This window comes from Coregonus clupeaformis, chromosome 20, assembly GCF_020615455.1.
Source record: "Coregonus clupeaformis isolate EN_2021a chromosome 20, ASM2061545v1, whole genome shotgun sequence".
Lineage (NCBI taxonomy): Eukaryota > Metazoa > Chordata > Actinopteri > Salmoniformes > Salmonidae > Coregonus > Coregonus clupeaformis.
Window position 1 is genome coordinate 10,965,373 of NC_059211.1, and position 27,961 is coordinate 10,993,333.

General features: G+C 41.6%; 1 protein-coding gene across 2 annotated transcripts in view; it reads left to right on the forward strand.

The window, feature by feature from the left end:
• negr1 (neuronal growth regulator 1) overlaps nucleotides 1-27,961 on the forward strand; it is a 441,422-nt gene that overhangs the window by 157,166 nt on the left and 256,295 nt on the right. For both annotated transcript variants that reach the window (XM_045205313.1, XM_041839104.2), the window contains exon 2: nucleotides 17,837-18,063. In XM_045205313.1, coding sequence (XP_045061248.1) covers nucleotides 17,837-18,063 — 227 coding nt within the window. The remainder of the gene's footprint in view (nucleotides 1-17,836; nucleotides 18,064-27,961) is intronic.

A 27,961-nucleotide genomic window follows, 5' to 3' on the forward strand; every position in this document is an offset into this window, starting at 1 on the left:
CATCGAGAGCATCCTGACTGGTTGCATCACCGCCTGGTATGGCAACTGCTTGGCCTCTGACCGTAAGGCACTACAGAGGGTAGTGCGTACGGCCCAGTACATCACTGGGGCCAAGCTTCCTGACATCCAGGACCTCTATACCAGGCGGTGTCAGAGGAAGGCCCTCAAAAAGACTCCAGCCACCCTAGTCATAGACTGTTCTCTCTGCTACCGCACGGCAAGCGGTACAGGAGTGCCAAGTCTAGGTCCAAAAGACTTCTCAACAGCTTCTACTCCCAAGCCGTAAGACTCTTAAACAGCTAATCATGGCTACCCGGACTATTTGCACTGCCCCCCCCCCCCCCCCACCCCATCTTTTTACGCTGCTGCTACTCTGTTAATTATTTATGCACAGTCACTTTAACTCTACCCACATGTACATGTTACTTCAACTACCTCAACTAGCCGGTGCCCCCGCACATTGACTCTGCACCGATACCCCCCTGTATATATAGCCTCCCTACTGTTATTTTATTTTACTTCTGCTCTTTTTTTCTCAACGCTTTTTTGTTTTAATCTAATTTTTTAATTAAAAATAAATGCACTGTTGGTTAAGGGCTGTAAGTAAGCATTTCACTGTAATGTCTGCACCTGTTGTATTCGGCGCATGTGGCCAATAAAATTTGATTTGATTTGCATGTAGCCTTCGATGAAGGTGGTGATGTCAGCTGAGTTATTGCGATTTGTGACCAGATTTGGTTCGATTTCCAATCCATCAGTGGTACCAAATGGTCTATTAAATCCATCCCAATCAGCATCTGCTCGGTGTCAATGCTAGTCACGTACATAGGGGTGGACAAGGGACACGCTTTCAAAGTTCCATTTTAGTAGGATACGCTTAGTAAGAGGCAAGGTAGCCTGAGTGAAACCTTGAAGTTTAGTGTCGCATCGTTCTGTTTTTAACCAACGTTTCGCTGGTTTCACTGCCCTTTTGAGTTCATCCAGCAAAGTTTGAGATATGAGGGAAATAGTCAAACCCGAATCTATCAGTGCATCACAGGTCTAACAGTCCTCTAACACAGCTTTGAGGTATGGCCTGTTCAAGTCGGTTTTTGATGCATCGGGGGTGCACCCTCCAACTGGAGTGATTGCACCCCCACAATCTTGAAAACCGAGGTGTCCGGGCTCTTAGCCCGCCTGCTTTGGATGCATCAAAAGCTGTGCTCGCAAGCTCTCGGAGTGCCGAGATTGGTAAGGGGGCCCAAGTAGTTAATGAAGTTGGGATACATGTTTGACATAAACGTTTGTTTGAATGGTAATAGCTCTTCCATTCCTGTTTCAGTGAGCATGCCAAAGTAAGCTGTACGAAGGCTATGATAGTAGGCTTGTGGGTGTTCATTCCGAGCTTGTTTGACAGTGTTAGCCAGCGAGCTGTCGTGTTTGCGAGTCAAAGAACCACTGAATTCTATTTTCAAAGCTGTGGCAAGTTTAGTGTAGTCATTTTGCACATGTTGCTGTTGTAGACGGATGAACCTTGTCACATGTCTGTTGGACGTTCGCTTGTTGGCTAAATCGAGTTGTTCATGTAGAAAACAGATTTGTTCGAGAGTTTGTGCTCGTTCTTCGTCATAAGTGTTTGCCAGATCTTTAAGTTGAACTGTTCTCAAATGCAGCTCCTCGGCTAGCAGCATCTTGTCTTTGTCAGCTTTTGTCATTAGCTTCCTGGTTCTCTCCACCTGTCCCTTCATCTCAACAGTTTCTTGCTCGTGCTTCTGCTGAGCACAGCGGTATTGGACCAATGTCCATCTCTGCTGGTGGGCATAGTTCAGGGCTAAACTGGAGAGAACCTTTACAAGGCCTGTACCTGCCGGCCTATTTAGGAGTGCGTCAGTTGCGATTTCTGCAGTTTTTTTGCTTATGGCATTGTGATCTAACATTCTCAACCCTTCGGCAGAGTTTGGATTTGCATTGCTGCTGAGGTCAGCGATCAATCTTTATGTGGGTGAGGGTTCACTTATTAGCGTGGGAATGGATGGCACCCCCTCTGATAGCTTGCTCATTTTGATGATTATTAGTTCTTTAAACTTACTTTGGATTTTGAGTCGTTGGATGCTGCAAAAACGATTTTATTCGGTTTACAGACGTCAAAGAATCATCAATACTGGATCAGTATTGTTGGAGTTGGCGTTTAACGAACTTGAAAAAGCTATTTTAATTGATTAATCAATGTTATTGATTAATCATACCTGTATAGGCTATCTGGGAATTCAACTTTAATTAACCTGATAGCATTGTTGTATCTAGGTTAATATGGAAAAGTTTAAATTGTCTCCTTTGTTGAACCAAATCAATCTGGATCGTATCCAAATGATCAACCTGAAAGGGTATGTTCGGCAATTTATTACTTATTAAATTAAATGAGACAATTATATCCAATCACTTGAGATTTGCTGGATATCCTAAGTGTAACTAGTAGTTCAAATGTGAGTATACATTCACCACCAGGGTACTTTTTCCTAAGGGCTGGAACCACATGGGATTCCCGTGAAGGCTGGACCAGTACTGTTGGAGTTGGTCCAATGAGCTTTGCAAAAGCAAATTGAATTGATTAATCATTGAGAATGATCAATCATACCTGTATAGGCTATCTGGGAATTAAACTTTAATTAACCTGTAAGCGTTGCTGTATCTAGGTTAATGTGGAGAAAGTTTAAAATGTCTCATTGGTTTGAACAAATAAATATGGACCTTATCCAAATGACCAACCCTGAAATGCTAAATTATGTAAATGTAAAAAGGTTTGTTTGGCGATTCACCTTCCCGGTTAAATCGAATGAAACAATGATATCCAACCAGTTGAGATTTGATTGATATCATACAGTGTAACCCGTTATAACAGTGGGTTAAGAGTGTGCCCTCACATTAATTGTTTTAAAAACAATTACTGACGATTCTTCACCACCAGAGGTCGCTGATCGCAGAAAGCTGAAATCAAACGGGAGTCCCGAGGGGCGGAACTTCCGTTGGAACAAAGGGAAAAACAAAAATGGCTGCTCTCCCTTCGTTAGCTTAGCATCTAGTGCAAAGCTACCCTACTTGTACAGGGAATCTAATTTCCACACACACACAGGGTCCCCTTTAACAAGGGAAGGGGTTTATTAATGACATCTCACGTTAACCCTTTCTTTTGCTAGCAATGTTTTACCGGAACACACAGAAACATAAAATAAATGTTTTTGCCATTGGTCTTACTCACACTACTGAAGAGCGATAAACAGACAGATATTACTTTGCTTCGGCCAACAAATATATCTTCTCAAATTTCTTTAATTGACTGGCTCAAGAAATTAATACTGACCGAGTCTACTCATTTCTGAAACGCGAGAGACAGAAATAGTACCACGGTTGGCTCAACTTTGTCTATTTCTCTTGATAACTGCATTGGCTGGCTCATATGTCCTAGCTTGTAGCATTCAGTAAATCCCCTACACACTTACTTTTCGTCAGATATACAACACAGGAGTTAATCTCTCCCTACTAGTATCTGGATGAAAAGGGACCACACACATGCCACTCTCAACAACAATCCTGCCTACAGCGCTATTGGTGTACAACGTATCTTGCTACACAATTCCTATAGACTGAATTTAACAGTAAGACCTAGTTCTATCTTAGACTCCTTGCACGGGGGCGAGATTCTCCTCGTCTCTAATCTATTGTAGTATTAATGTGTCAAGATCGGCACAGCCCCCCTGTGGGTAAGAGGGTCTGGTTGTTGTCGGCCATTTGCCAAGCTGATGTGAGGCCTTTGATCCTCACCCGGGGAGAGGCATGACAATGGCTTGAAGGAGAAGTGTACCAACAGATTGACCTAATAAAAGTACAATTACCCATATTCAATCAAGATGACCACAGTGTACTGTAAGATGAACTGCCTCAATATACCCTCACACCCAAGCCCTAATACCTAACACACCCAAGCCCTAATACCCTCACACCTAAGCCATATATAGCATTCATAATGATTCTTAGAGCATGCTTACTTCTAATGAACGGTGGAATGTTTTCATATCTTCTCAAATCTACAGTGTGTTGAATCTAGAGGTCTAGAGGACTTGATTGTAGACCTCTATGGTATTTTCACTGGCTACATGCCAAACGTGGCCTTGTGACCTGTGAATATAGCATTAACACATTTTCACCCTGATATTGCATTGACATCAACTCAGTATGTTTCAGAAGTAGTATCTCAAGTGAGGATTCATCCCTGAGTCATGTTATTGAGGACTGTGGAACAAATGACAATGAGAAGGCTAATCAGGTGCTCCTGTCCTCAACAATGAAAAACAACATTTGTCTCACATTTCACAATCAAAAGGCTTCACTCTCTCAAGACCAACTGAATGACGTCTCATTACGCTCTTCAAAACACATCTCTTTTATTCAAGTAGGATAAGTGTTTGCTGTTAAAAGCAACACACACACACAGCCATTATCTGTGAACAGTATCCAGTGGAAAGACTTGATACATCTTTACCCGGTGTCTGCATTAAAACAATGAGCATATACAGCTCTATTTGTTAGAATCCACTCCATATTGCATGCTGCAATATCAATTATGAGCATGCATGGCACTGTACAGATAGGGCCACAGTTCAACATGAAATTAATGGCCTGGGTTTGTATTACATAACTATTACATAACTAAACCATCTCAGACTTCACAGGAGCCATTCCAGAAGTGTGCTCATTGCATTTGCCAAAATAATTGTAATGCCCGTGCCAGGAAGCATATTTGTATTTTTGCGAACGTTTCGACTGAGAAGACAATTTTCTAAAGCAAATAAGAATCTGGGTCAAACCTAGGTCCCAGCAATAATAATATAAAATAATAATATATGCCATATAGCGGACTATTTTTTCCATGCGCGTGCATACATTTTACGTATGGGTGGTCCTGGGAATTGAACCCACTATCCTGGCGTAGTAATTACGGCACACTATCAAAGTGCCTAAGTTAGTTTGGCTAAAAGGATTACGGTCTGCTTCACTTAGTAACTGCCATACTATAATTAACAGTGGGTTTTCATCATCCTCCATTCATAGAAGGTGCTCAACACATTCACACTTCCCTTTTTGTATCCCACATAATTACCGGGTGAACAAAGAAAACAGGCACTCTTTGTGAGCCAAAAAAATACAAAATGCTTGTAATGAGCTTGCTTTTCACAAATCACTCTTCGGGAGATGAAATAAATAAAGCACCATTTAATTAATATTTCAGATGTAAAAAGCTACATCAAAATGTATGCGCCAGGGTCAATTAAATAATTGACTTAACTTCCTGTAAAACCATGGGAAGCCCGACACCCATCTGGCTTCTAAAGGAAGGACTTGATGAAAGAAAAGCCCACCTTGGGTGTAATCGGTTTTGTGTTGATGTGCTTCAGAGGGGAACTCTTTGAGGGGATAAATATAGATGATGAAGGAAAATGTACAGTAATAAAGAATCATCAGCTGCAAAAACATGACTTGATTGCAATGGCTTCACAGTCTGTCATTATCAACGCAAGCCCCTTTGGAACATAGCATTTATCATTCCACAATACAACAAAGTAATATTTTTTTGTAAATGTGCCCCTTCTACAGTGCCTTCATTCCCCTTGGCGTTTTTCCTATTTTGTTGCATTACAACCTGTAATTTAAATGGATTTTATTTGGATTTCATGAAATTGACATACACAATTGTGTGTCCAAATTGGTGAAGTGAAATGAAAAAAAAAAACTTGTTTCAAAACATTCTAAAAAATAAATAACGGAAAAGTGGTGCGTGCATATGTATTCACACCCTTTGCTATGAAGCCCCTAAATAAGATCTGGTGCAACCAATTACATTCAGAAGTCACATAATTAGTTAAATATAGTCCACCTGTGTGCAATCTAAGTGTCACATGATCTGTCACATGATCTGGGTATATATACACCTGTTCTGAAAGGCCCCAGAGAGAATGCCAAGAGTGTACAAAGCTGTCATCAAGGCTACTTTGAACAATCTCAAATATAAAATATACTTTGATTTGTTTAACACTTTTTTGGTTACTACATGATTCCATATGTGTTATTTCATAGTTTTGATGTCTTCACTATTATTCTACAATGTAGAAAATAGTAAAAAAAAAAAAAAACTTGAATGAGTAGGTGTGTCTAAACTTTTGACTGTAACTGTACATTTTAGTCATTTAGCTGATGCTCTTATCTAGAGCGACTTACAGTAGTGCGTGCATACATTTTCATACTGGTCCCCCGTGGGAATCAAACCCACAACCCTGGCGTTGCAAGCGCCATGCTCTACCAACTGAGCTACACAGGACCATATACATATAAATAGCATTATATACATCATAACAACTGTAGCAGTGACCATAGGCGGAACAGCATGTGTGGGAACCAAGTGAAGTAAAAACAAAACAAATGATAAAAAAATATATATACACAGTGGGGAGAACAAGTATTTGATACACTGCCGATTTTGCAGGTTGACCTACTTACAAAGAATGTAGAGGTCTGTAATTTTTATCATAGGTACACTTCAACTGTGAGAGACGTAATCTAAAACAAAAATCCAGGAAATCACATTGTATGATTAAGTAATTCATTTGCATTTTATTGCATGACATAAATATTTGATACATCAGAAAAGCAGAACTTAATATTTGGTACAGAAACCTTTGTTTGTAACTACAGAGATCATACGTTTCCTGTAGGTCTTGACCAGGTTTGCACACACTGCAGCAGGGATTTTAGGCCCACTCCTCCATAGAGACCTTCTCCAGATCCTTCAGCTTTCGGGGCTGTCGCTGGGCAATACGGACTTTCAGCTCCCTCCAAAGATTTTCTATTGGGTTCAGGTCTGGAGACTGGCTAGGCCACTCCAGGACCTTGAGATGCTTCTTACGGAGCCACTCCTTAGTTGCCCTGGGTGTATGTTTCGGTTCGTTGTCATGCTGGAAGACCCAGCCACGACCCATCTTCAATGCTCTTACTGAGGGAAGGAGGTTGTTGGCCAAGTTCTCGCGATACATGGCCCCATCCATCCTCCCCTCAATATGGTGCAGTCGTTCTGTCCCCTTTGCAGAAAAGCATCCCCAAAGAATGATGTTTCCACCTCCATGCTTCACGGTTGGGATGGTGTTCTTGGGGTTGTACTCATCCTTCTTCTTCCTCCAAACACGGCGAGTGGAGTTTAGACCAAAAAGCTCTATTTTTGTCTCATCAGACCACATGACCTTCTCCCATTCCTCCTCTGGATCATCCATATGGTCATTGGCAAACCTCAGACGGGCCTGGACATGCGCTGGCTTGAGCAGGGGGACCTTCCTTGCACTGCAGGATTTTAATCCATGACGGCGTAGTGTGTTACTAATGGTTTTCTTTGAGACTGTGGTCCCAGTTCTCTTCAGGTCATTGACCAGGTCCTGCCGTGTAGTTCTGGGCTGATCCCTCACCTTCCTCATGATCATTGATGCCCCACGAGGTGAGATCTTGCATGGAGCCCCAGACCGAGGGTGATTGACCGTCATCTTGAACTTCTTCCATTTTCTAATAATTGCGCCAACAGTTGTTGCCTTCTCACCAAGCTGCTTGCCTATTGTCCTGTAGCCCATCCCAGCCTTGTGCAGGTCTACAATTTTATCCCTGATGTCCTTACACAGCTCTCTGGTCTTGGCCATTGTGGAGAGGTTGGAGTCTGTTTGATTGAGTGTGTGGACAGGTATCTTTTATACAGGTAACGAGTTCAAACAGGTGCAGTTAATACAGGTAATGAGTGGAGAACAGGAGGGCTTCTTAAATAAAAACGAACAGGTCTGTGAGAGCTGGATTTCTTACTGGTTGGTAGGTGATCAAATACGTATGTCATGCAATAAAATGCAAATTTCTTACTTAAAAATCATACAATGTGATTTTCTGGATTTTTGTTTTAGATTCTGTATCTCACAGTTGAAGTGTACCTATGATGCTTTGTAAGTAGGAAAACCTGCAAAATCGGCAGTGTATCAAATACTTGTTCTCCCCACTGTATATATACACTGCTCAAAAAAATAAAGGGAACACTTAAACAACACAATGTAACTCCAAGTCAATCACACTTTTGTGAAATCTAACTATCCACTTAGGAAGCAACACTGATTGACAATACATTTCACATGCTGTTGTGCAAATGGAATAGACAACAGGTGGAAATTATAGGCAATTAGCAAGACACCCCCAATAAAGGACTGGTTTTGCAGGTGGTGACCACAGACCACTTCTCAGTTCCTATGCTTCCTGACTGATGTTTTGGTCACTTTTGAATGCTGGCGGTGCTTTCACTCTAGTGGTAGCATGAGACGGAGTCTACAACCCACACAAGTGGCTCAGGTAGTGCAGCTTATCCAGGATGGCACATCAATGCGAGCTGTGGCAAGAAGGTTTGCTGTGTCTGTCAGCGTAGTGTCCAGAGCATGGAGGCGCTACCAGGAGACAGGCCAGTACATCAGGAGACGTACAACATCCTCACATATGCATTCCTTTTGTCAAGGTGGGTAAGGGCAGTGTGCAGTGCAATGGCGATTGCGTCGTACGTGGATCTGTCAATGCTGTAGGTGAATTGGAGACGGTCGAGTGTGTCGGGGAGGGAGGAGGTGATATGATCTTTGGCTAGCCTCTCGAAGCACTTCATTATGACGGAAGTGAGTGCTACTGGTCGGTAGTCATTCAGTTTTACACAATGATTTAACTATTAGATGTTCAATGTTTCTTGTGAAAGAAATATTTTAAAAGGAATAGTTTCACCATATTAAAATTAGAGTTCAGTTCACGTAACAGGGTTGACCTTAAAATGAGGGGGAGACGTGAATGAATCACTAATCACATGAAATAAAGAATAATCTTCAGAAATAACTTTTGTCAAAGCAACAAAATAACCAGGGCTTTACAATGATGGTGAAAACATTTGGGGTTTAGTGGGTTAAAATCATTCAAGTGTGCATGGTGGGACATGTCAAAATGCTGCATTTTGGCACTCTAGCAAGTCTTAAGTCAATAAATCTGATTTTCAATATGAATAATCATGTTTGTAGTAATTTGAATGCATTGAAATGCATGTTAGTGCTTTTTGTATGTGTGAAGTAAAATACAAATGCAATTTGACAAAATATATTGTAGTAGCGGCAGCCTATTAGAAGACTTGGTGGCGTGGCTTGTTGGCGGTGTGGCTTTCTCAAAGTGCTTTTTGGCCTCCCATGAGCCGGATTGTCATGCTAGTTAATGTGTTATGGGTGTGACGCAATTGCAGAGCCTCCGGAGGCATGCAGAGTCCAAATTGAGCTCCGTACCGCATCGCTGTGCGCCTCTGAAAATTTTGAACAATGCCGAGGGCTCCTAATAGCTACACATTGACATGATTGGTTGACGGTAGGTGGGGTTGGGAGGTCCTGTATAAACACAAACTCACTTCCTTGACAACTTCCTTCACAACAGCTCTGCACTGCTCAACGAAGCACAAAAAGTATGTTTGCTCTGACTTCTGCGGAGGCCACATCGCAGTAAATGCTGTATGGCCAACGCAGACGTTGGATTGAACATGCAGCGTCTTTAACATAAGTGCATGTTATACATTTTACACCTTCCTAATATTGCGTTGCACCCTCTTTTACCCTCAGAACAGCCTCAATTTGTTGGGGCATGGACTTTACAAGGTGTCAAAAGTGTTCTACATTTATGCTGGCCCATGTTGACGCCAATGCTTCCCACAGTTGTGTCAAGTTGGCTGGATGTCCTTTGGGTGGAGGACCATTCTTGATACACACCTGAAACTGTTGAGTGTGAAAGACCCAGTAGCGTTCACCCTCTGAATGGCACACATACACAATCCATGTCTCAATTGTCTCAAGGCTTAAAAATTATTATTTAACATGTCTCCTGCCCCCTGATTCAAGTAGATTTAACAAGTGACATCAATAAGGGATCATAGCTTTCATCTGGATTCACCCGGTCAGTCTATGTCATGGAAAGAGTAGGTGTTCTTCATGTTTTGAACACTCAGTGTATATTTCTTACAAATACATTTAAATGCGTGTTGGAATAGATACTGAACAAAAATATAAACGCACCATGCAACATTTTCAATGATTTTACTGAGTTACAGTTCATATAACGAAATCAGTCTAATCTAATGACTGGGAATACATATATGCTTCTGTTGGTCACAGATACCTTTAACAAGAAGGTAGTGGTGTGGATCAGAACACCAGTCAGTATCCGGTGTGACCACCATTTCCCTCATGCAGCGCAACACATCTCCTTCACATAGAGTTGATCAGGCTGATGATTGTGGCCTGTGGAATGTTGTCCCAATCCTCTTCAATGGCTGTGCGAAGTTGCTAGATATTGGCGGGAACTGGAACACGCTGTCGTACACATTGATCAAGAGCGTCCCAAACATGCTCAATGGGTGACATGTCTTGTGAGCATGCAGGCCATGCACTGGGACATTTTCAGCTTCCAGGAATTGTGTAGAGATCCTTGTGACATGGGGCCGTGCATTATCATGCTGAAACATGAGATGATGGTGGCGGATGAATGGCACAACAGTGGGCCTCAGGATCTCATCACGGTATCTATATGCATTCAAATTGCCATCGTTAAAATGCAATTGTGTTCGTTGTCCGTAGCTTATGCCTGCCCATACCATAACTCCACCGCCACCATGGGGCACTGTTCACAACGATGACATCAGCAAACAGCTCACCCAGGGGGGTACTAGTGAGCAAGCCATGGAGTAGGTCAACTCCTGCTGAAATTGCATTTATTTAATACTTTCTTTGCGCTTTGACCCAAAAATAACTAGGAAACACAGCCTTTAAATGACATTCTTTACTTTGTTCAACTTACATTAACATTTTAGTCATTTAGCAGACGCTCTTATCCAGATTGACTTACAGTTAGTGAATGCATACATAATTTTTTTTCCAACCCCTGTGGGAATCGAACCCACAACCCTGGCGTTGCAAACGCCATGCTCTATCAACTGAGCTACATCCCTTACACTTTTGTTTTAATGCGTAAATGGCGCATAACCTGCAAAAGTTTAAGTTCAGTGGAGTCACTGTAAAAGAGAAAGCACCAGGCCCAACACGAGGAGCTCAAATTCTTCAACAAGTTGTGGCAGCGGCTCCTCCCTTCGGCTCGGTGAAAAAAATTTACACTGAGGATTTGAAGGCCGAGATTCTTGCTGCCCTCAAAGCGGACATTTCATCTATACTCAAGTTGGAACTCAAGGAGGCGTTCAGCGAGGAATTTTATTTTATTAAGTCGGAGTTACAAGCAGTCAAGAATGAACTCGCAAAGCATACAGCAATGGTTCGTACTGAACTGGATACAGTTAAGAAAACTGTCTCCGATATGGAACAAGGCTTGTCAACATGCTCAGACAACACGACTATGCTACAAACCATGGTTAAGAAGCTACAAATGTATGTGGCTAGCCTTAAGGAACAATGCATACATTTAAAAGGTTATATGTAAAGATCCAATATCAGGAACATGGGGGTAGCTGAGGACCCGGGCTCAAGTTCTACTTCATCAGTCTCAAAGTTATTGAAGGAAGCCCTCAAATTGGCTAAAGACATCCTTGTAGACCGCTCACATCGGGGCTCTCAAGCAAGAAAGCCTGGCGGAAAACCTTGCATCATTGTGGCTAAACTACACTACTATCAGGATTCTATTTATGTTCTTCGGTGTGCCAGAGAATTTGGCCCGCTTCGATGCAACGGAGCACCCATCTCTGTCTTCCCAGACGATGCCCCCAGCGTTGCTCGTGACCATGCCACTTTTAACGATGTCAAGAGTCTGCTCCGTGGACGGACTGACGTTCGGTATGGTGTGGCTTTTCCTGCCCGGCAAGACCCCCATAAGGCGATGGCCTTCGTAAAGGTGAACATTCTACCGAGGTCGGACGAAGCAAATGGCTGAATGTTCACCTATTTGGCGATTAGGGTAATGGGCGAATATGTCTACCACTGCAGACTCAGTCTCTCTTTTGTAGATACTTCATAGCATTGCCATTGGTATTAGTTGATAGTGTTATTATTAGGTAATGTTAGTGTCAAATCTCCTTTTGTTTTATGTTTTATTTTATTACCATGAAGCTGCTCATTTCTATTTATCGATGGTACCCGTATCCAGGGTAGATAAAGCACAGTTCTTTTATTAGGTTACATAATTTCTTTAAAGAAGTTGCTGCTAAGTTAGTGGTATTGCTGTAAGATGTGATTTATACAATGTTTTATACTTTCTTTTAAAACAGCCTAGTTTTGGGTTGTAAATAAGTATTTCTTGTTTTAAATCCTTCACTATTTCAGCAGGGCTCTCTATATCAATGTAGGTTTAGTGTTCCCCACTACAAGCACATTACGTGTGGATATCTTTGCGTTGGGGTTAGCGGTTATCTTGTTCTATTAGGTGACCAGGGTGGGTTTTCTTTTTCAAAACAGACTTCAGAGTATTGTTTGTTTATTTTTACTTCAACTTTTGTTTTTTTTATTTGCTATTTTTTGAAAAATGTTTAATGGATCAGTTGTTGTTGTCTATCCTTTTCCCACCTGACTTTACATGGCTAGGCCTAATATCATGAGAGGGACAGCTGGTTGCTCGGTCACTTTTGCTAGCTGGAATGTTAAATCTTTAAATCACCCAGTGAAACGCAAAAAAGGGTTATTTCTCATTTAAATCACCTTAAAATAGATATCACCTTTCTTCAGGAGACACATCTCCACACTTTCGACAACTCCCTTTTAAAAGGAGGGAGGATAGGTCAATCATATCATTCCAATTTTCATTCTAAAAATAGAGGAGCAGACATTTTAATTAGTAAAAACATACTGTTCGCAATGTCAGGTGTAGAGGCAGACTCAGCAGGCTGTTTCATTATTGTAGTAGGAAGACTGTATAATACACCTGTTATCTTGGCTAACATTTATGCACCAAATTGGGATAACAGTTCATTCTTCACAAATGTATTTTCTCGATTACCAAATATGGACACACACCACCTAATACTAGGTGGTGATATGAATTGTGTGCTGTTACCCAATCTGGATCGTAGCTCTCCTAAGGTATCATCTTCATCAAAGACAGTATACACAATGTAGCTATTTCTTAAAACATATGGCATATCTGATGCGTGGCGTTTCCGCAATCCCACAGCTAGGGAGTATTATTTTTTCTCACCAGTTCATAAGACCTTCTCACGTAAAGACTACTTTTTCCTAGACAATATATTTCTGCCACTTATCACGGAGAATGATTACCAAGCTATAGTAATTTCGGATCATTCTCCACTTACTATTGTTAGGTTCTGACAAACAGAGTGAAAAACTAACGGACAACTAGTTAAAGCTCAAACCAAGTTTATTCACCCAATGGGTCGAACAGCTACAAAGACAAAAATATGTTTCCACCAGCACAAGTATTTATACACTCCTTTAAGCGGAGTCTCCTCCTTTTCTCTAAACACTACATATGTGTTGCTAGGCTCCTCCTAGTTAAGTGATGTGGGTAATAAACTGTTCCTTCTCCCTTCATGTGACCTGACCTGACCTCGGCCCACATTCCTCACTAATCCACAGCTATCCCTTATCAGTGACCCAACCATGTGATTGCCTTTTCCCTTACTAACTTTCCAGGCCCCTACTTCTTATCCACCCTCCATTGACCCCACCATATACATTCCTCCTACATATAACCATTAACTTCTGGTGTAGCAAGTATTTCAAATTACAACCCAACACTATGAAACGACTTATACCAAATACACAGCTTAATTATCGCCCTTGGCGGCTTAACTCACTACTGCGATCAGAAGAAACCTTTTTTGCTTGTATTTCATCTCAAATTGAGCTATTACTTGAGCTTAATCAAACCCTTGGAATGTCTGCTACAACAGTTTGGGAATCAATGAAGGCTTATCTAAGGGGCCATATTATTTTGTACAGCGCAAGATTAAAGAGGTGCAATATTCAACGCCTAGGGGAATTTACAAATAAAATCTTGGATTTGGATATGGCATATTCACACTCTTCATCCACAGATTTACTAAAACAACGTTTGACACTTTAGACAGAGTTTGATCTTCTTTCAACTCGACAAGCTGAAAACCTAATGAGTAAATCTCGTTACAAAAATTATGAACATGGAGAGAAATCAGGGAAAATGCTAGCACACCAGCTGCGTCAGAGAACCGCAAATCAAACCATACCTGAGATAACTGACAAGCTGGGTAACAAATGTGTTGATCATTTAGAGGTCAATTCATGCTTTTATAACTTTCACTCACAATTATACACTTCGTAATCCACTGGTAATGCTACCTTACTCGACTCCTTCTTTGAGAACTTAGATATTCCTACAGTTGAACCTGAGATAGCTGCTGAATTAGAAGAACAGTTCTCTGTAGAATAGATTGTATTGGCAATTAAATCTATGTGGTGGTAAATCCCCTGGACCCGACGGATGTCCGAGCAAATTCTTCAAAAAATTCTCAGATAAACTTGCTTTCCGTATTTGAGGAATCATTCTCCTCAAACTCTTTACCCTCAACAATGAGACAAGCATGTATTTAACTTATTCTGAAAAAGGAAATAACGAGTGTGGTTCATATAGGCCAAATTCTTTACTGAATTGTGATGTAAAGATACTTTCTAAGATGATTGCCTGCCATTTTGTGTCAGTCCTTCCCTCCATTATCTCTACAGATCAAACTGGTTTCATTAAACATTTATTATTTTTTCAACATCAGACGTCTTTATAATATACTTTATAATCCCTCTTCATCTGACACTCCAGAGATATTGTTAACACTTGATGCTGAGAAGGCATTTGATCGGGTGGAGTGGGATTATCTATTTTATACTCTCAAACAATTTGGATTCGGTCCCAATGTTATGTTGTGGATCAAAGTCCTTTACTCCTCCCCTATGGCTGCAGAGCGAACAAATAATAACCTTTCATCCTATTTCCAACTTCAATGTGGGACAAGACAGGGTTGTCCTCTATCCCCTCAGCTGTTTGCCATCACAATTGAGCCTTTAGCCATAGCAATACGTAATAACACCACTATAAAAAGGTATTCGAAGAGGGGGCTAGGAGCATAAAGTTTCACTCTATGCGGATGACATGCTATTATAAATGTCTGACCCTTTAACTGGTCTTCCAGAGATCCAGGTTCTACTAAAGACATTTGGTAAAATATCCGGGTATGAGGTTAATTTATAAAAAAGTGAATTGATGCCTATTTAATCCTTCTGCCATGCAAACTTATTTTAGTCATGTGCCCTTCAGAGTGACTACACAGACATTGAAATATTTGGGTCACACACAATTTCAAATATCTCTGTAAAGCCAATTTCCCTCGCTTGAAACTCTGTCTGAAACAGGATCTTGAACTTATTTCAATCTTTTTTTGATCTCCATAGATAAACTGATATCTGCTTTTATCTGGAACAATAAAAACCCCCGGATACATAAGAGCATAATGCAGAGATCTCATCCCCAGGGTGGTCTAGCACTTCCAAACTTTCAATATTTTTACTGGTCAGCTAATATAAGAATCATTATATATTGGGTGACATAAATCCCTGATGTTACAGGCCCAAAATGGTTGACCTTGGAGATCTCATCCTGTGGCCCCACCTCCTTAGCTGCCTTACTCTGCTCAAAACTTGCATTAGCTGAGCCTGTTTCTACTAAAAACACTATTGTGAAACATTCTCTAAAAATCTGGAAACAGTTCAGGCGATCGTTTGGTCTCAGTGAATTTTCAACTTCATTATTAAAGAACCATACATTCTCTCCATCATTATTAGACCGGGCATTTCATATCTGGTCTGGAAAAGGGATCTCCTCACTGAACGACTTGTACATTGATATGGATTGTGCATCTTTTGAACAGTTAGTACAAAAGTTCAATATTCCTAGATCCCATTTCTTTAAATGCCTGAAATTGCGTAGTTTTGTATCTTCATACTCTAGTCACTTTCCATCACTCCCACCTACCTCCCTTCATACTCTAGTCACTTTCCATCACTCCCACCTACCTCCCTTCTAGATTCTATTTTTAGAAGTGAACCCTTATATCAATGGGGGCATAAGCTTGATCTATACATCATTAAACTCGCACAATCTGGATTCCCTGAACTCTCTTAAGAACCAATGGGAAGAGGCTTTAGGTGAACAACTTTCAGATGAAACTTGACAGAGTATGCTTCAGAGAATACATGCTTCATCTATATGTCTAAGACATGCTGTAATTCAATTTAAAATAGTTCATCAGCTGCATTGGTCAAAGGCAAAATTATCCAAGATTAGACCAGAAATAGATCCCACTTGTGACCGATGTAAGCAGGCACCAGCTACTTTATTACACTTGTTTTGGACTTGCCAGAAATTGACAGATTTCTGGATATACATTTTTGAGATGTTTTCTAAGATACTAGAGAGACCTATAGAACCTTCTGCCTTTATTGCATTATTCAGAGTGGTACCACAGGAGGCCCCTCTAAACAGTTCTATGGGCAACATGCTGGCATTTACTACACTTCTAGCTAGACATTTTATACTATTTAAGTGGAAGGATCGGTTTCCTCCTACTTTTAACCATTGGATAAAGGAAGTTATTCAACATCTCAAGCTAGAGAAAATACGCTACTCCGTTAGGGGATCTGCAATTACATTTGATAATATCTGGCAACCTTTCCTATCCTTTGTAGAGACATGGACCCAGCTAATTTCACAACTCCATAAACCAACACAAATTAGAATTTGTATCATTATTTGTACTGTTTTTAAACTTTGTTTTATAATATCTTTGTATTTTTTAAAACTATTTGATTATATTTCTCATTGTATATCATGCCTGCTTTAAGTCTGGTTTTGTGGTGGGTCTCTGTTAGAGCATGGGAGGGTTGGGATGGGTTTGATTTGGTTCCAAAGATACTTTGAAACAATGTGAAGTAGTACAAAAATTTCAGTGCAGTGGCTTCAAAACAGCGGCCCATGTGGCAGGTTGACGTTTATTGTCATGAATCCTTCCCTGGAGGCAGAACTGAGCGATTTCTGCTAGATAGGCCACCAGCAAAGTCAAAATTGGCTGTATCGTAAAAAATCATGAAAACAAAAATGTGCTTTTTGGTCTTAATTTAAGGTTCGGGATAGGCATTAGAGTTAGCAGTGTGGTTAGGGTTAGGTTTAAAATAAGATTATATGACTTTGTGGCTGTGCCAGCTAGTGACCAGGGCAAGATTCATTACAATAAATGTTTATAGTGTTTATATACAGTACATCATTGGTCTCTATCAGAGTGTCCTAGTGTATGTACAGGGTCTTGAACAGGCTCTTACTTTATGTGTACCTCCACACGTTGACTCTGTACCGGTACCCCCTGTATATAACCTCGCTACTGTTATTTTACTGCTTTTATTTTTTACTTATCTATTTACTTAACACTTATTTTTCTTAACTGCATTGTTGGTTAGGTCTTGTAAGTAAGCATTTCTTCACTGTATGGTCTATACCTGTTGTATTCGGCACATGTGACAAATACATTTGATTTGAATGTCTAACCTGGTACCAGATCTGTTTGTGCATTGGCATGACGACGAGCATAGGAGTTGGATATACAGCACAAAAAGACCTGGGACCAGGCTACTGTTATGTGTAACAGGCTCTTGCGGGTCAGTCATTGATTAGCCATGTCATCAATGACTTCCAGGCTTAGAGACTCCTTGAAATCTGACTGGGCTCTTTTTGTTTCTACTTCTAGGTGCACTTCGGATGGAATCTCTAAAGGAGCCTGGTTGAACCGTTCCAGCATCATCTTCGCAGGGAATGACAAGTGGTCCGTGGACCCCCGTGTGTCCATCGTATCGAGTGGGGGGGAGTACAGCCTGCAGATACAGAAAGTGGACGTGACTGACGACGGCTTGTATACCTGCTCTGTTCAGAGCGAGCGCAATCCAAAGCCAAAGCACCTTCATCTAGTCGTTAAAGGTATCTATTGACTTTTTAACATATCATGGGTTTCTGCATTTTCTTAAATAATTGAGTGGGGTCCGGAATTATTGGATCCCTTCATAAAGATTAGCAAAAAAAAACTGTATAAAATAAATAATACAACCCATACCGAAGCCTAATATATATATATATATATATATACACATACACACACACACACACACACACACAGTGGGGAGAACAAGTATTTGATACACTACCAATTTTGCAGGTTTTCCTACTTACAAAGCATGTAGAGGTCTGTAATTTTTATCATAGGTACACTTCAACTGTGAGAGACGGAATCTAAAACAAAAATCCAGAAAATCACATTGTATGATTTTTAAGTAATTAATTTGCATTTTATTGCATGACATAAGTATTTGATCACCTACCAACCAGTAAGAATTCCGGCTCTCACAGACCTGTTAGTTTTTTTTTTAAGAAGCCCTCCTGTTCTCCACTCATTACCTGTATTAACTGCACCTGTTTGAACTCGTTACCTGTATAAAAGACACCTGTCCACACACTCAATCAAACAGACTCCAACCTCTCCACAATGGCCAAGACCAGAGAGCTGTGTAAGGACATCAGGGATACAATTGTAGACCTGCACAAGGCTGGGATGGGCTACAGGACAATAGGCAAGCAGCTTGGTGAGAAGGCAACAACTGTTAGCACAATTATTAGAAAATGGAAGAAGTTCAAGATGACGGTCAATCACCCTCAGTCTGGGGCTCCATGCAAGATCTCACCTCGTGGGGCATCAATGAGGAACGTGAGGGATCAGCCCAGAACTACTCGGCAGGACCTGGTCAATGACCTGAAGAGAGCTGGGACCACAGTCTCAAAGAAAACCATTAGTAACACACTACGCCGTCATGGATTAAAATCCTGCAGCGCACGCAAGGTCCCCCTGCTCAAGCCAGTGCATGTCCAGGCCCGTCTGAAGTTTGCCAATGACCATCTGGATGATCCAGAGGAGGAATGGGAGAAGGTCATGTGGTCTGATGAGACAAAAATGTAGTTTTTTGGTCTAAACTCAATCGCCGTGTTTGGAGGAAGAAGAAGGATGAGTACAACCCCAAGAACACCATCCCAACCGTGAATCATGGAGGTGGAAACATCATTCTTTGGGGTTGCTTTTCTGCAAAGGGGACAGGATGACTGCAACGTATTGAGGGGAGGATGGATGGGGCCATGTATCGCAAGATCTTGGCCAACAACCTCCTTCCCTCAGTAAGAGCATTGAAGATGGGTCGTGGCTGGGTCTTCCAGCATGACAACAACCCGAAACACACAGCCAGGGCAACTAAGGAGTGGCTCCGTAAGACGCATCTCAAGGTCCTGGAGTGGCCTAGCCAGTCTCCAGACCTGAACCCAATAGAAAATCTTTGGAGGGAGCTGAAAGTCCGTATTGCCCAGCGACAGCCCCAAAACCTGAAGGATCTGGAGAAGGTCTGTATGGAGGAGTGGGCCAAAAGCCCTGCTGCAGTGTGTGCAAACCTGGTCAAGACCTACAGGAAACGTATGATCTCTGTAATTGCAAACAAAGGTTTCTGTTCCAAATATTAAGTTCTGCTTTTCTGATATATCAAATATTTATGTCATGCAATAAAATGCAAATTAATTACTTAAAAATCATACAATGTGATTTTCTGGATTTTTGTTTTAGATTACGTCTCTCACAGTTGAAGTGTACCTATGATAAATTACAGACCTCTACATGCTTTGTAAGTAGGACAACCTGCAAAATCAGGCAGTGTATCAAATACTTGTTCTCCCCACTGTGTGTGTGTGTGTGTGTGTGTGTGTGTGTGTGTGTGTGTGTGTGTGTGTATATATGTATATATATATATATTTATATATATATATATATATATATATACATACATACATACATACATACATACATACATACATACATACATACATACATACATACATACATACATACATACATACAAATACAGTGAGGGGAAAAAGTATTTGATCCCCTGTTGATTTTGTACGTTTGCCCACTGACAAAGAAATTATCAGTCTATAATTTTAATGGTAGGTTTACTTGAACAGTGAGAGACAGAATAACAACAAAAAAGTCCAGAAAAACGAATGTAAAATTTTTTATTAATTGATTTGCATTTTAATGAGGGAAATAAGTATTTGACCCCCTCTCAATCAGAAAGAAATCTGGCTCCCAGGTGTCTTTTATACAGGTAACGAGCTGAGATTAGGAGCACACTCTTAAAGGGAGTGCTCCTAATCTCAGTTTGTTACCTGTATAAAAGACACCTGTCCACAGAAGCAATCAATCAATCAGATTCCAAACTCTCCACCATGGCCAAGACCAAAGAGCTCTCCAAGGATGTCAGGGACAAGATTGTAGACCTACACAAGGCTGGAATGGGCTACAAGACCATCGCCAAGCAGCTTGGTGAGAAGGTGACAACAGTTGGTGTGATTATTCGCAAATGGAAGAAACACAAAAGAACTGTCAATCTCCCTCGGCCTGGGGCTCCATGCAAGTTCTCACCTTGTGGAGTTGCAATGATCATGAGAACGGTGAGGAATCAGCCCAGAACTTCACGGGAGGATCTTGTCAATGATCTCAAGGCAGCTGGGACCATAGTCACCAAGAAAACAATTGGTAACACACTACACCGTGAAGGACTGAAATCCTGCAGCGCCCGCAAGGTCCCCCTGCTCAACAAAGCACATATACAGGGTCGTCTGAAGTTTGCCAATGAACACCTGAATGATTCAGAGGAGAACTGGGTGAAAGTGTTGTGGTCAGATGAGACCAAAATCGAGCACTTTGGCATCAACTCAACTCGCCGTGTTTGGAGGAGGAGGAATGCTGCCTATGACCCCAAGAACACCATCCCCACCGTCAAACATGGAGGTGGAAACATTATGCTTTGGGGGTGTTTTTCTGCTAAGGGGACAGGACAACTTCACCGCATCAAAGGGACGATGGACAGGGCCATGTACAGTCACATGTTGGGTGAGAACCTCCTTCCCTCAGCCAGGGCATTGAAAATGGGTCGTGGATGGGTATTCCAGCATGACAATGACCCAAAACAAACGGCCAAGGCAACAAAGGAGTGGCTCAAGAATAAGCACATTAAGGTTCTGGAGTGGCCTAGCCAGTCTCCAGACCTTAATCCCATAGACAATCTGTGGAGGGAGCTGAAGGTTCAAGTTGCCAAACGTCAGCCTCAAAACCTTAATGACTTGGAGAAGATCTGCAAAGAGGAGTGGGACAAAATCCCTCCTGAGATGTGTGCAAACCTGGTGACCAACTACAAGAAATGTCTGACCTCTGTGATTGCCAACAAGGGTTTTGCCACCAAGTACTAAGTCATGTTTTGCAGAGGGGTCAAATACTTATTTCCCTCATTAAAATGCAAATCAATTTATAACATTTTTGACATGCATTTGTCTGGATTTTTTGTTGTTAATCTGTCTCTCACTGTTGAAATAAACCTACCATTAAAATTATAGACTGATCATGTCTTTGACAGCGGGCAAACGTACAAAATCAGCAGGGGATCAAATACTTTTCCCCCTCACTGTACAGTTGAAGTCGGAAGTTTACATACACTTAAGTTGGAGTCATTAAAACTAATTTTTTAACCACTCCACAAAATTCTTGTTAACAAAACTATAGTTTTGACAAGTCGGTTAGGACATCTACTTTGTGCATGACACAAGTAATTTTTCCAACAATTGTTTACAGACAGATTATTTAACTTATAATTCACTGTATCACAATTTCAGTGGGTCAGAAGTTTACATACGCTAAATTGACTGTGCCTTTAAACAGCTTGGAAAATTCCAGAAAATGATGTCATGGCTTTAAAAAGCTTCCGATAGGCTAATTGACATAATTTGAGTAAATTGGAGGTGTACCTATGGATGTATGTCAAGGCTTACCTTCAAACTCAGTGCCTCTTTGCTTGACATCATGGGAATATCAAAAAAAATCTGTAGACCTCCACAAGTCTGTACAAGCAATAGTACGAAAGTATAAACACCATGGGATCACGCAGCCGTCATACCGCTCAGGAAGGAGACGCGTTCTGTATCCTAGAGATGAACATACTTTGGTGCGAAAAGTGCAAATCAATCCCAGAACATCAGCAAAGGACCTTGTGACGATGCTGGAGGAAACAGGTACAAAAGTATCTATATCCACAGTAAAACAAGTCCTATATCGACATAACCTGAAAGGCCGCACAGCAAGGAAGAAGACACTGCTCCAAAACCACCATAAAAAAGCCAGACTACGGTTTGCAACTGCACATGGGGACAAAGATCGTACTTTTCCAAGAAATGTCCTCTGGTCTGATGAAACAAAAATAGAACTGTTTGGCCATAATGACCATCGTTATGTTCGGAGGAAAAAGGGGAAGGCTTGCAAGCCGAAGAACACCATCCCAACCGTGAATCACGGGGGTGGCAGCATCATGCTGTGGGGGTGCTTTGCTGCAGGAGGGACTGGTGCACTTCACAAAATAGATGGCATCATGAGGAAGGACAATTATGTGGATATATTCAAGCAACATCTCAAGACATGTCAGGAAGATAAAGCTTGGTCGCAAATGACGCCAAGCATACTTCCAAAGTTGTGGCAAAATGGCTTCAGGACAACAAAGTCAAGGTACTGGAGTGGCCATCACAAAACCCTGACCTCTATCCTATAGAATATTTGTGGGCAGAACTGAAAAAGTGTGTGCGAGCAAGGAGGCCTACAAACCTGATTCAGTTACACCAGCTCTGTCAGGAGGAATGGGCCAACATTCACCCAACTTATTGTGGGAAGCTTGTGGAAGGCTACCCGAGACATTTGATCCAAGTTAAACAATTTAAAGGCAATGCTACCAAATACTAATTGAGTGTATGTAAACTTCTGATGAAAGAAATAAAAGCTGAAATAAATCTATCTCTACTATTATTCTGACATTTCACATTCTTAAAATAAAGTGGTGATCCTATCTGACCTAAGACAGGGAATTTTTACTAGGATTAAATGTCAGGAATTGTGAAAAAACTGAGTTTAAATGTATTTAGCTAAGGTGTATGTAAACTTCCGACTTCAACTGTATATTTCAAATACATACAGTGTGTACTAATATTTTAAATAAATATATCTAAATATTTTATTACTTATATATGTTCATATACAGTATGTAATATATTTCATAAATATATTCATACTGATGTAATTTCCAGGCGAGTATCTGCTGGCTTCTTGCTTGACTGCCACTTCTCCATGGTACCGATTTAGTAACAGTGTTGAGTGTTTACTCGTTAACTTTGATTTGTTAGTTCTTTGTCTATTTTTCATAAAGTCTTTTTTTTTGTCTACTTTTCGTCTCTATTCATGTTTTTGTTTAGTCTGATGTTTTGTGTCCAGTTTTTTTGTTTTTCTTTTCATTCCTACAATTGTAAAGTGACTTTGGGTTCTTGAAAAGCGCTATATAAGTCCCATGTATTATTATTTACATATTCAATTTTGGCTGTTTTTATATAATTTGTTTATATTTTTGACATATGTATAAATATATATACATGTATTACTTATCTATATGTGGTAGTATGCATTCATATGTCTATTTAACATATATGTAAAAATATGTTTTGAAAGTATGAACAATTTATGTAAGTCGCTCTAGATAAGAGCATCTGCTAAATGACAAATGTAAGTGATATTTTTTTTATATATATGGGCTATAAATACATTTTGACAGCATGCTGTGGTAGCTAGCAAAATATATTCAAAATATATCTCCTAAATATATGTTGTCATTTATTTTAATGTATGGAAGATTGCGCTATTTACCTAGCTAGGCTACATTCAAATACAATGCATACAACTACAAAGTTCAGCACTATTACACAATTGTATGCTTTAGTTTGAATGAATGACTCAAGAAGTGCTTTTAATCATATTTATTTTCTGCTCAAATAACTTGGTCCATTGTTGAATTGTGGCATAGGAGTCACTGGAAGGTTGCATCTGAAAAAATATATAATGTACAAATTACCTCTGTGCTCTTATCATCATCGTTCATGCTGCTTGTTCACGTTGCTCATTCGCGATACTCATTCACACTACTCGTTGGTAAGCGAATGCTCCTGCTACCTGTCTCTCCCTAACTTGTTGACCGGTGTTTTGTCTCACTGCCCTGCAATTTACTGCTTGTTTCTACAGAACCAACTTGCGAGTTGGGGATCTCCCGCTTGTATAGTGTATGTGCAACCATGATTCATACAGTGAGCAAGTTCTCCGATTTCTCTCTGTTTTCCATACTGGTGTGTGACTCGGGTGTGTGTTGCTTGTGTGTTTGCAATTTCACTGGCTGTGCTTGTTTTGGGAGGTGGGGTGCAGGCTGTATTTGTGAACCCACTGTAGCTCATAGCAAACTTTTAGTAAATTCCTGTCAAGAAGAGAGACAAGGAAGCCCAGCTAACCTAGCTAGCTTGTAGTTTCAAATGGAGGTCGCTAACGAATGTGTTCAATGCTGCAGGAGCTGTGTTTATTTTGGTCTATCCTGGGACAATGTGGACAGTCCAGACTTTCAATGTAGCAACTGTTTTCTTGCAGAGGACTAGAGTGATTAAGTGGCTACTCTTAGAAAACTAGTAGCAACCACACAAACTACTGGGGAATACACATTCTCCTACTTTCTCTTTCTCTTCTACTCCAGTAGCTGGATGCCACTTTGGCCAGGTGGGAGTGTCGCTACCGTGTCGTCTCTCCACAGCCGATTAGCCGGTGCTCTGCATGAATCCCACCCCGAAAGGGTCTCCCCCTTCCCTGGAGAATGGAGTTAGTAGTAGGATGCTTCTGGATGACTTAGTTGATGTTCCTATTCTTGACCTTACAAACCAGCCATGGAGGCACGTCTCTCGTTGTGGAAGTCAACAGCAGCGGCCTTTGGCAATAGTGGCCTCCTTGGCAGTAGGAAGCCCTGACCGGATACAGACTTCAAACAGCTTCGCCGCCCTGGATCCAGGAGTTCTAGAGCCTTCATCCCTGCATGCTTCTGTTTCGAGATTGATCCGGAGGTACCTACCTGCGCCTTTGTCCCCTGTTCGGTCTCCCTCTCCGGTGGCTTCTACAGTGAATGAGGCTTCGTTTGTTATGGGAGGCTCGAACCGGGTGCCAAGAGTTGCGGGCGTTCGAGATTCCACCTCTCGTAAGTCCTCGACGTGTCCCCCAAATCATGCGAGGCGTAGGAATATGCGGATTATCTCGCCGGCTGATGTTTTAGGCAGCTCTATGGTAAGAAACGTCTCGGTTCCTGGAGCAAAAACCCTGGGGCTCTAGTACATATTCCTAGACTGCTCCCCACCGTTCTACATCAGCACACAGAGATTGATGCTGTTGTAGTCCATGTGGGATCCAGGGTAGCTCGTAATGGCTGAAACTGGATTTTGAAGAACTGATTGGGTCTCTGCTGGGCACCAAAAAAACTCCTATAATTTATGGCACTGTGCCCTCACTGGGTCGAGGGAGTGAACATTTTAGCAGGCTACTAGCACTTCACAAATGGCTACGTGACTACTGCAGCTCTATGGGTGTAACTTTTGCTTCCAAAAGGTATCAAAGCTGTCTACAGGGGATGCTTTATAAGGAAGCAAAGGATGCTTTATCCACCCTAATCATTTGGGTGCCTGGATCCTGTCCAAACACTACAAGGCAGCGCTGAATCATTGACTGATCAAATCAAGCTCCTCAAAGGTATTTACTCCCATTAAATCGCAGCAATATCATTCCGCCACAGCTTTCCATGTTAATAGGGGTATTATAAATAGTAATTCTGTGCCTGTTAATTTAATTTCCATTGATAGCTCTGTTAACTCCCATAAGGAACCCACTGTTGTTAGCTCCACCTAGGTCCTAATCCAGGCAACTCGCTGTTGGCTGGGCTCCCTGCCTGTGCCATTAAACCCCTACAACTCATCCAGAACGCCGCAGCCCGTCTGGTGTTCAACCTTCCCAAGTTCTCTCACGTCACCCCACTCCTCCGCACACTCCACTGGCTTCCAGTTGAAGCTTCCATCTGCTACAAGACCATGGTGCTTGCCTACGGAGCTGTAAGGGGAACGGCACCTCCGTACCTTCAGGCTCTGATCAGTCCCTACACCCAAACGAGGGCATTGCGTTCATCCACCTCTGGCCTGCTGGCCCCCCTACCTCTGCGGAAGCACAGTTCCCGCTCAGCCCAGTCAAAACTGTTCGCTGCTCTGGCACCCCAATGGTGGAACAAGGTCCCTCACGACGCCAGGACAGCGGAGTCTCTCACCACCTTCCGGAGACACTTGAAACCCCACCTCTTCAAGGAATACCTGGGATAGGATGAAGTAATCCTTCTACCCCCCCTTACCCCACCCGCCAAAAAATAAAAAAATAATAATGTCCCACTGGCTATCATAAGGTGAATGCACCAATTTGTAAGTCACTCTGGATAAGAGCATCTGCTAAATGACGAACATGTAAAAATGTATGCTATTAATAGTCTTATATCAAGCTATCATATTGCTACATGTGCTCATAAGCATAGGGGTATTGTCAACAGTAATCTTGTGCACATTTACCTGAATTATACAATTAGCTCTGCAACTTTGAATCCAATCAGAAAGCCCATTGTGGCTAGCTAATCCAGTTTTATTGACTCTTATGTCACCATGGATACTCCTGTTGTTTTCAAATCTCGCAGAGGGCTTGGACTGTTACATATAAAGTGCCTTCGGAAATTATTCAGAACCCTTGACTTTTTCCACATTTTGTTACGTTACAGCCTTAGTCAAAAATGTATTAAATAAAATAAATTCCTCAGCAATCTACACTCAATACCCCATAATAACAAAGCGAAAACAGGTTTTTAGAAATGTTTGCAAAGGTATTAAAAATAAAACACATAAATACCTTATTTGCATAAGTATTCAGACCCTTTGCGATGAGACTCGAAATTGAGCTCAAGTCCATCCTGTTTCCATTGATCATCCTTGAGATGTTTCACAACTTGGAGTCCACCTGTGGTAAATTCAATGATTGGAAAGGCACACACCTGTCTATATAAGGTCCCACAGTTGACAGTGCATGTCAGCGCAAAAACCAAGCAATGAGGTCAGAGGAATTGTCCGTAGAGCTCCGAGACAGGATTGTGTGGAGGTACATATCTGGGGAAGGGTACCAAAACATTTCTGCAGCATTGAAGGTCCCCAAGAACACAGTGGCCTCCATCATACTTAAGTGAAGGAAGTTTGGAACCACCAAGATTCCTCCTAGAGCTGGCCGTCCGGCCAAACTGAGCAATCGGGGGAGAAGGGAGGTGACCAAGAACCTGATGGTCACTCTGACAGAGCTCTAGAGTTCCTCTGTGGAGATGGGAGAACCTTCCATAAGGACAACCATCTATGCAGCACTCCACCAATCAGGCCTTTATGGTAGAGTGGCCAGACGGAAGCCACTCCTCAGTAAAAGGCACCTGACAGCCCGCTTGGAGTTTGTCAAAAGGCACCTAAAGACTCTCAGATCATGAGAAACAATATTCTCTGGTCTGATGAAACCAAGATTGAACTCTTTGGCCTGAATGCCAAGCGTCACATCTGGAAGAAACCTGGCACCATCCCTACAGTGAAGCATGGTGGTGGCAGCATCATGCAATGGGGATGTTTTTCAGCGGCAGGGACTGGGAGACTAGTCAGGATCGAGGGAAAGATGAACGGAGCAAAGTACAGAGAGATCCTTGATGAAAACCTGCTTCAGAGCGTTTCAGACCTCAGACTGGGGCAAAGGTTCACCTTCCAACAGGACAATGACCCTAAGCACACAGCCAAGACAACGCAGGAGTGGCTTCGGGACAAGTCTTCGAGTGTCCCA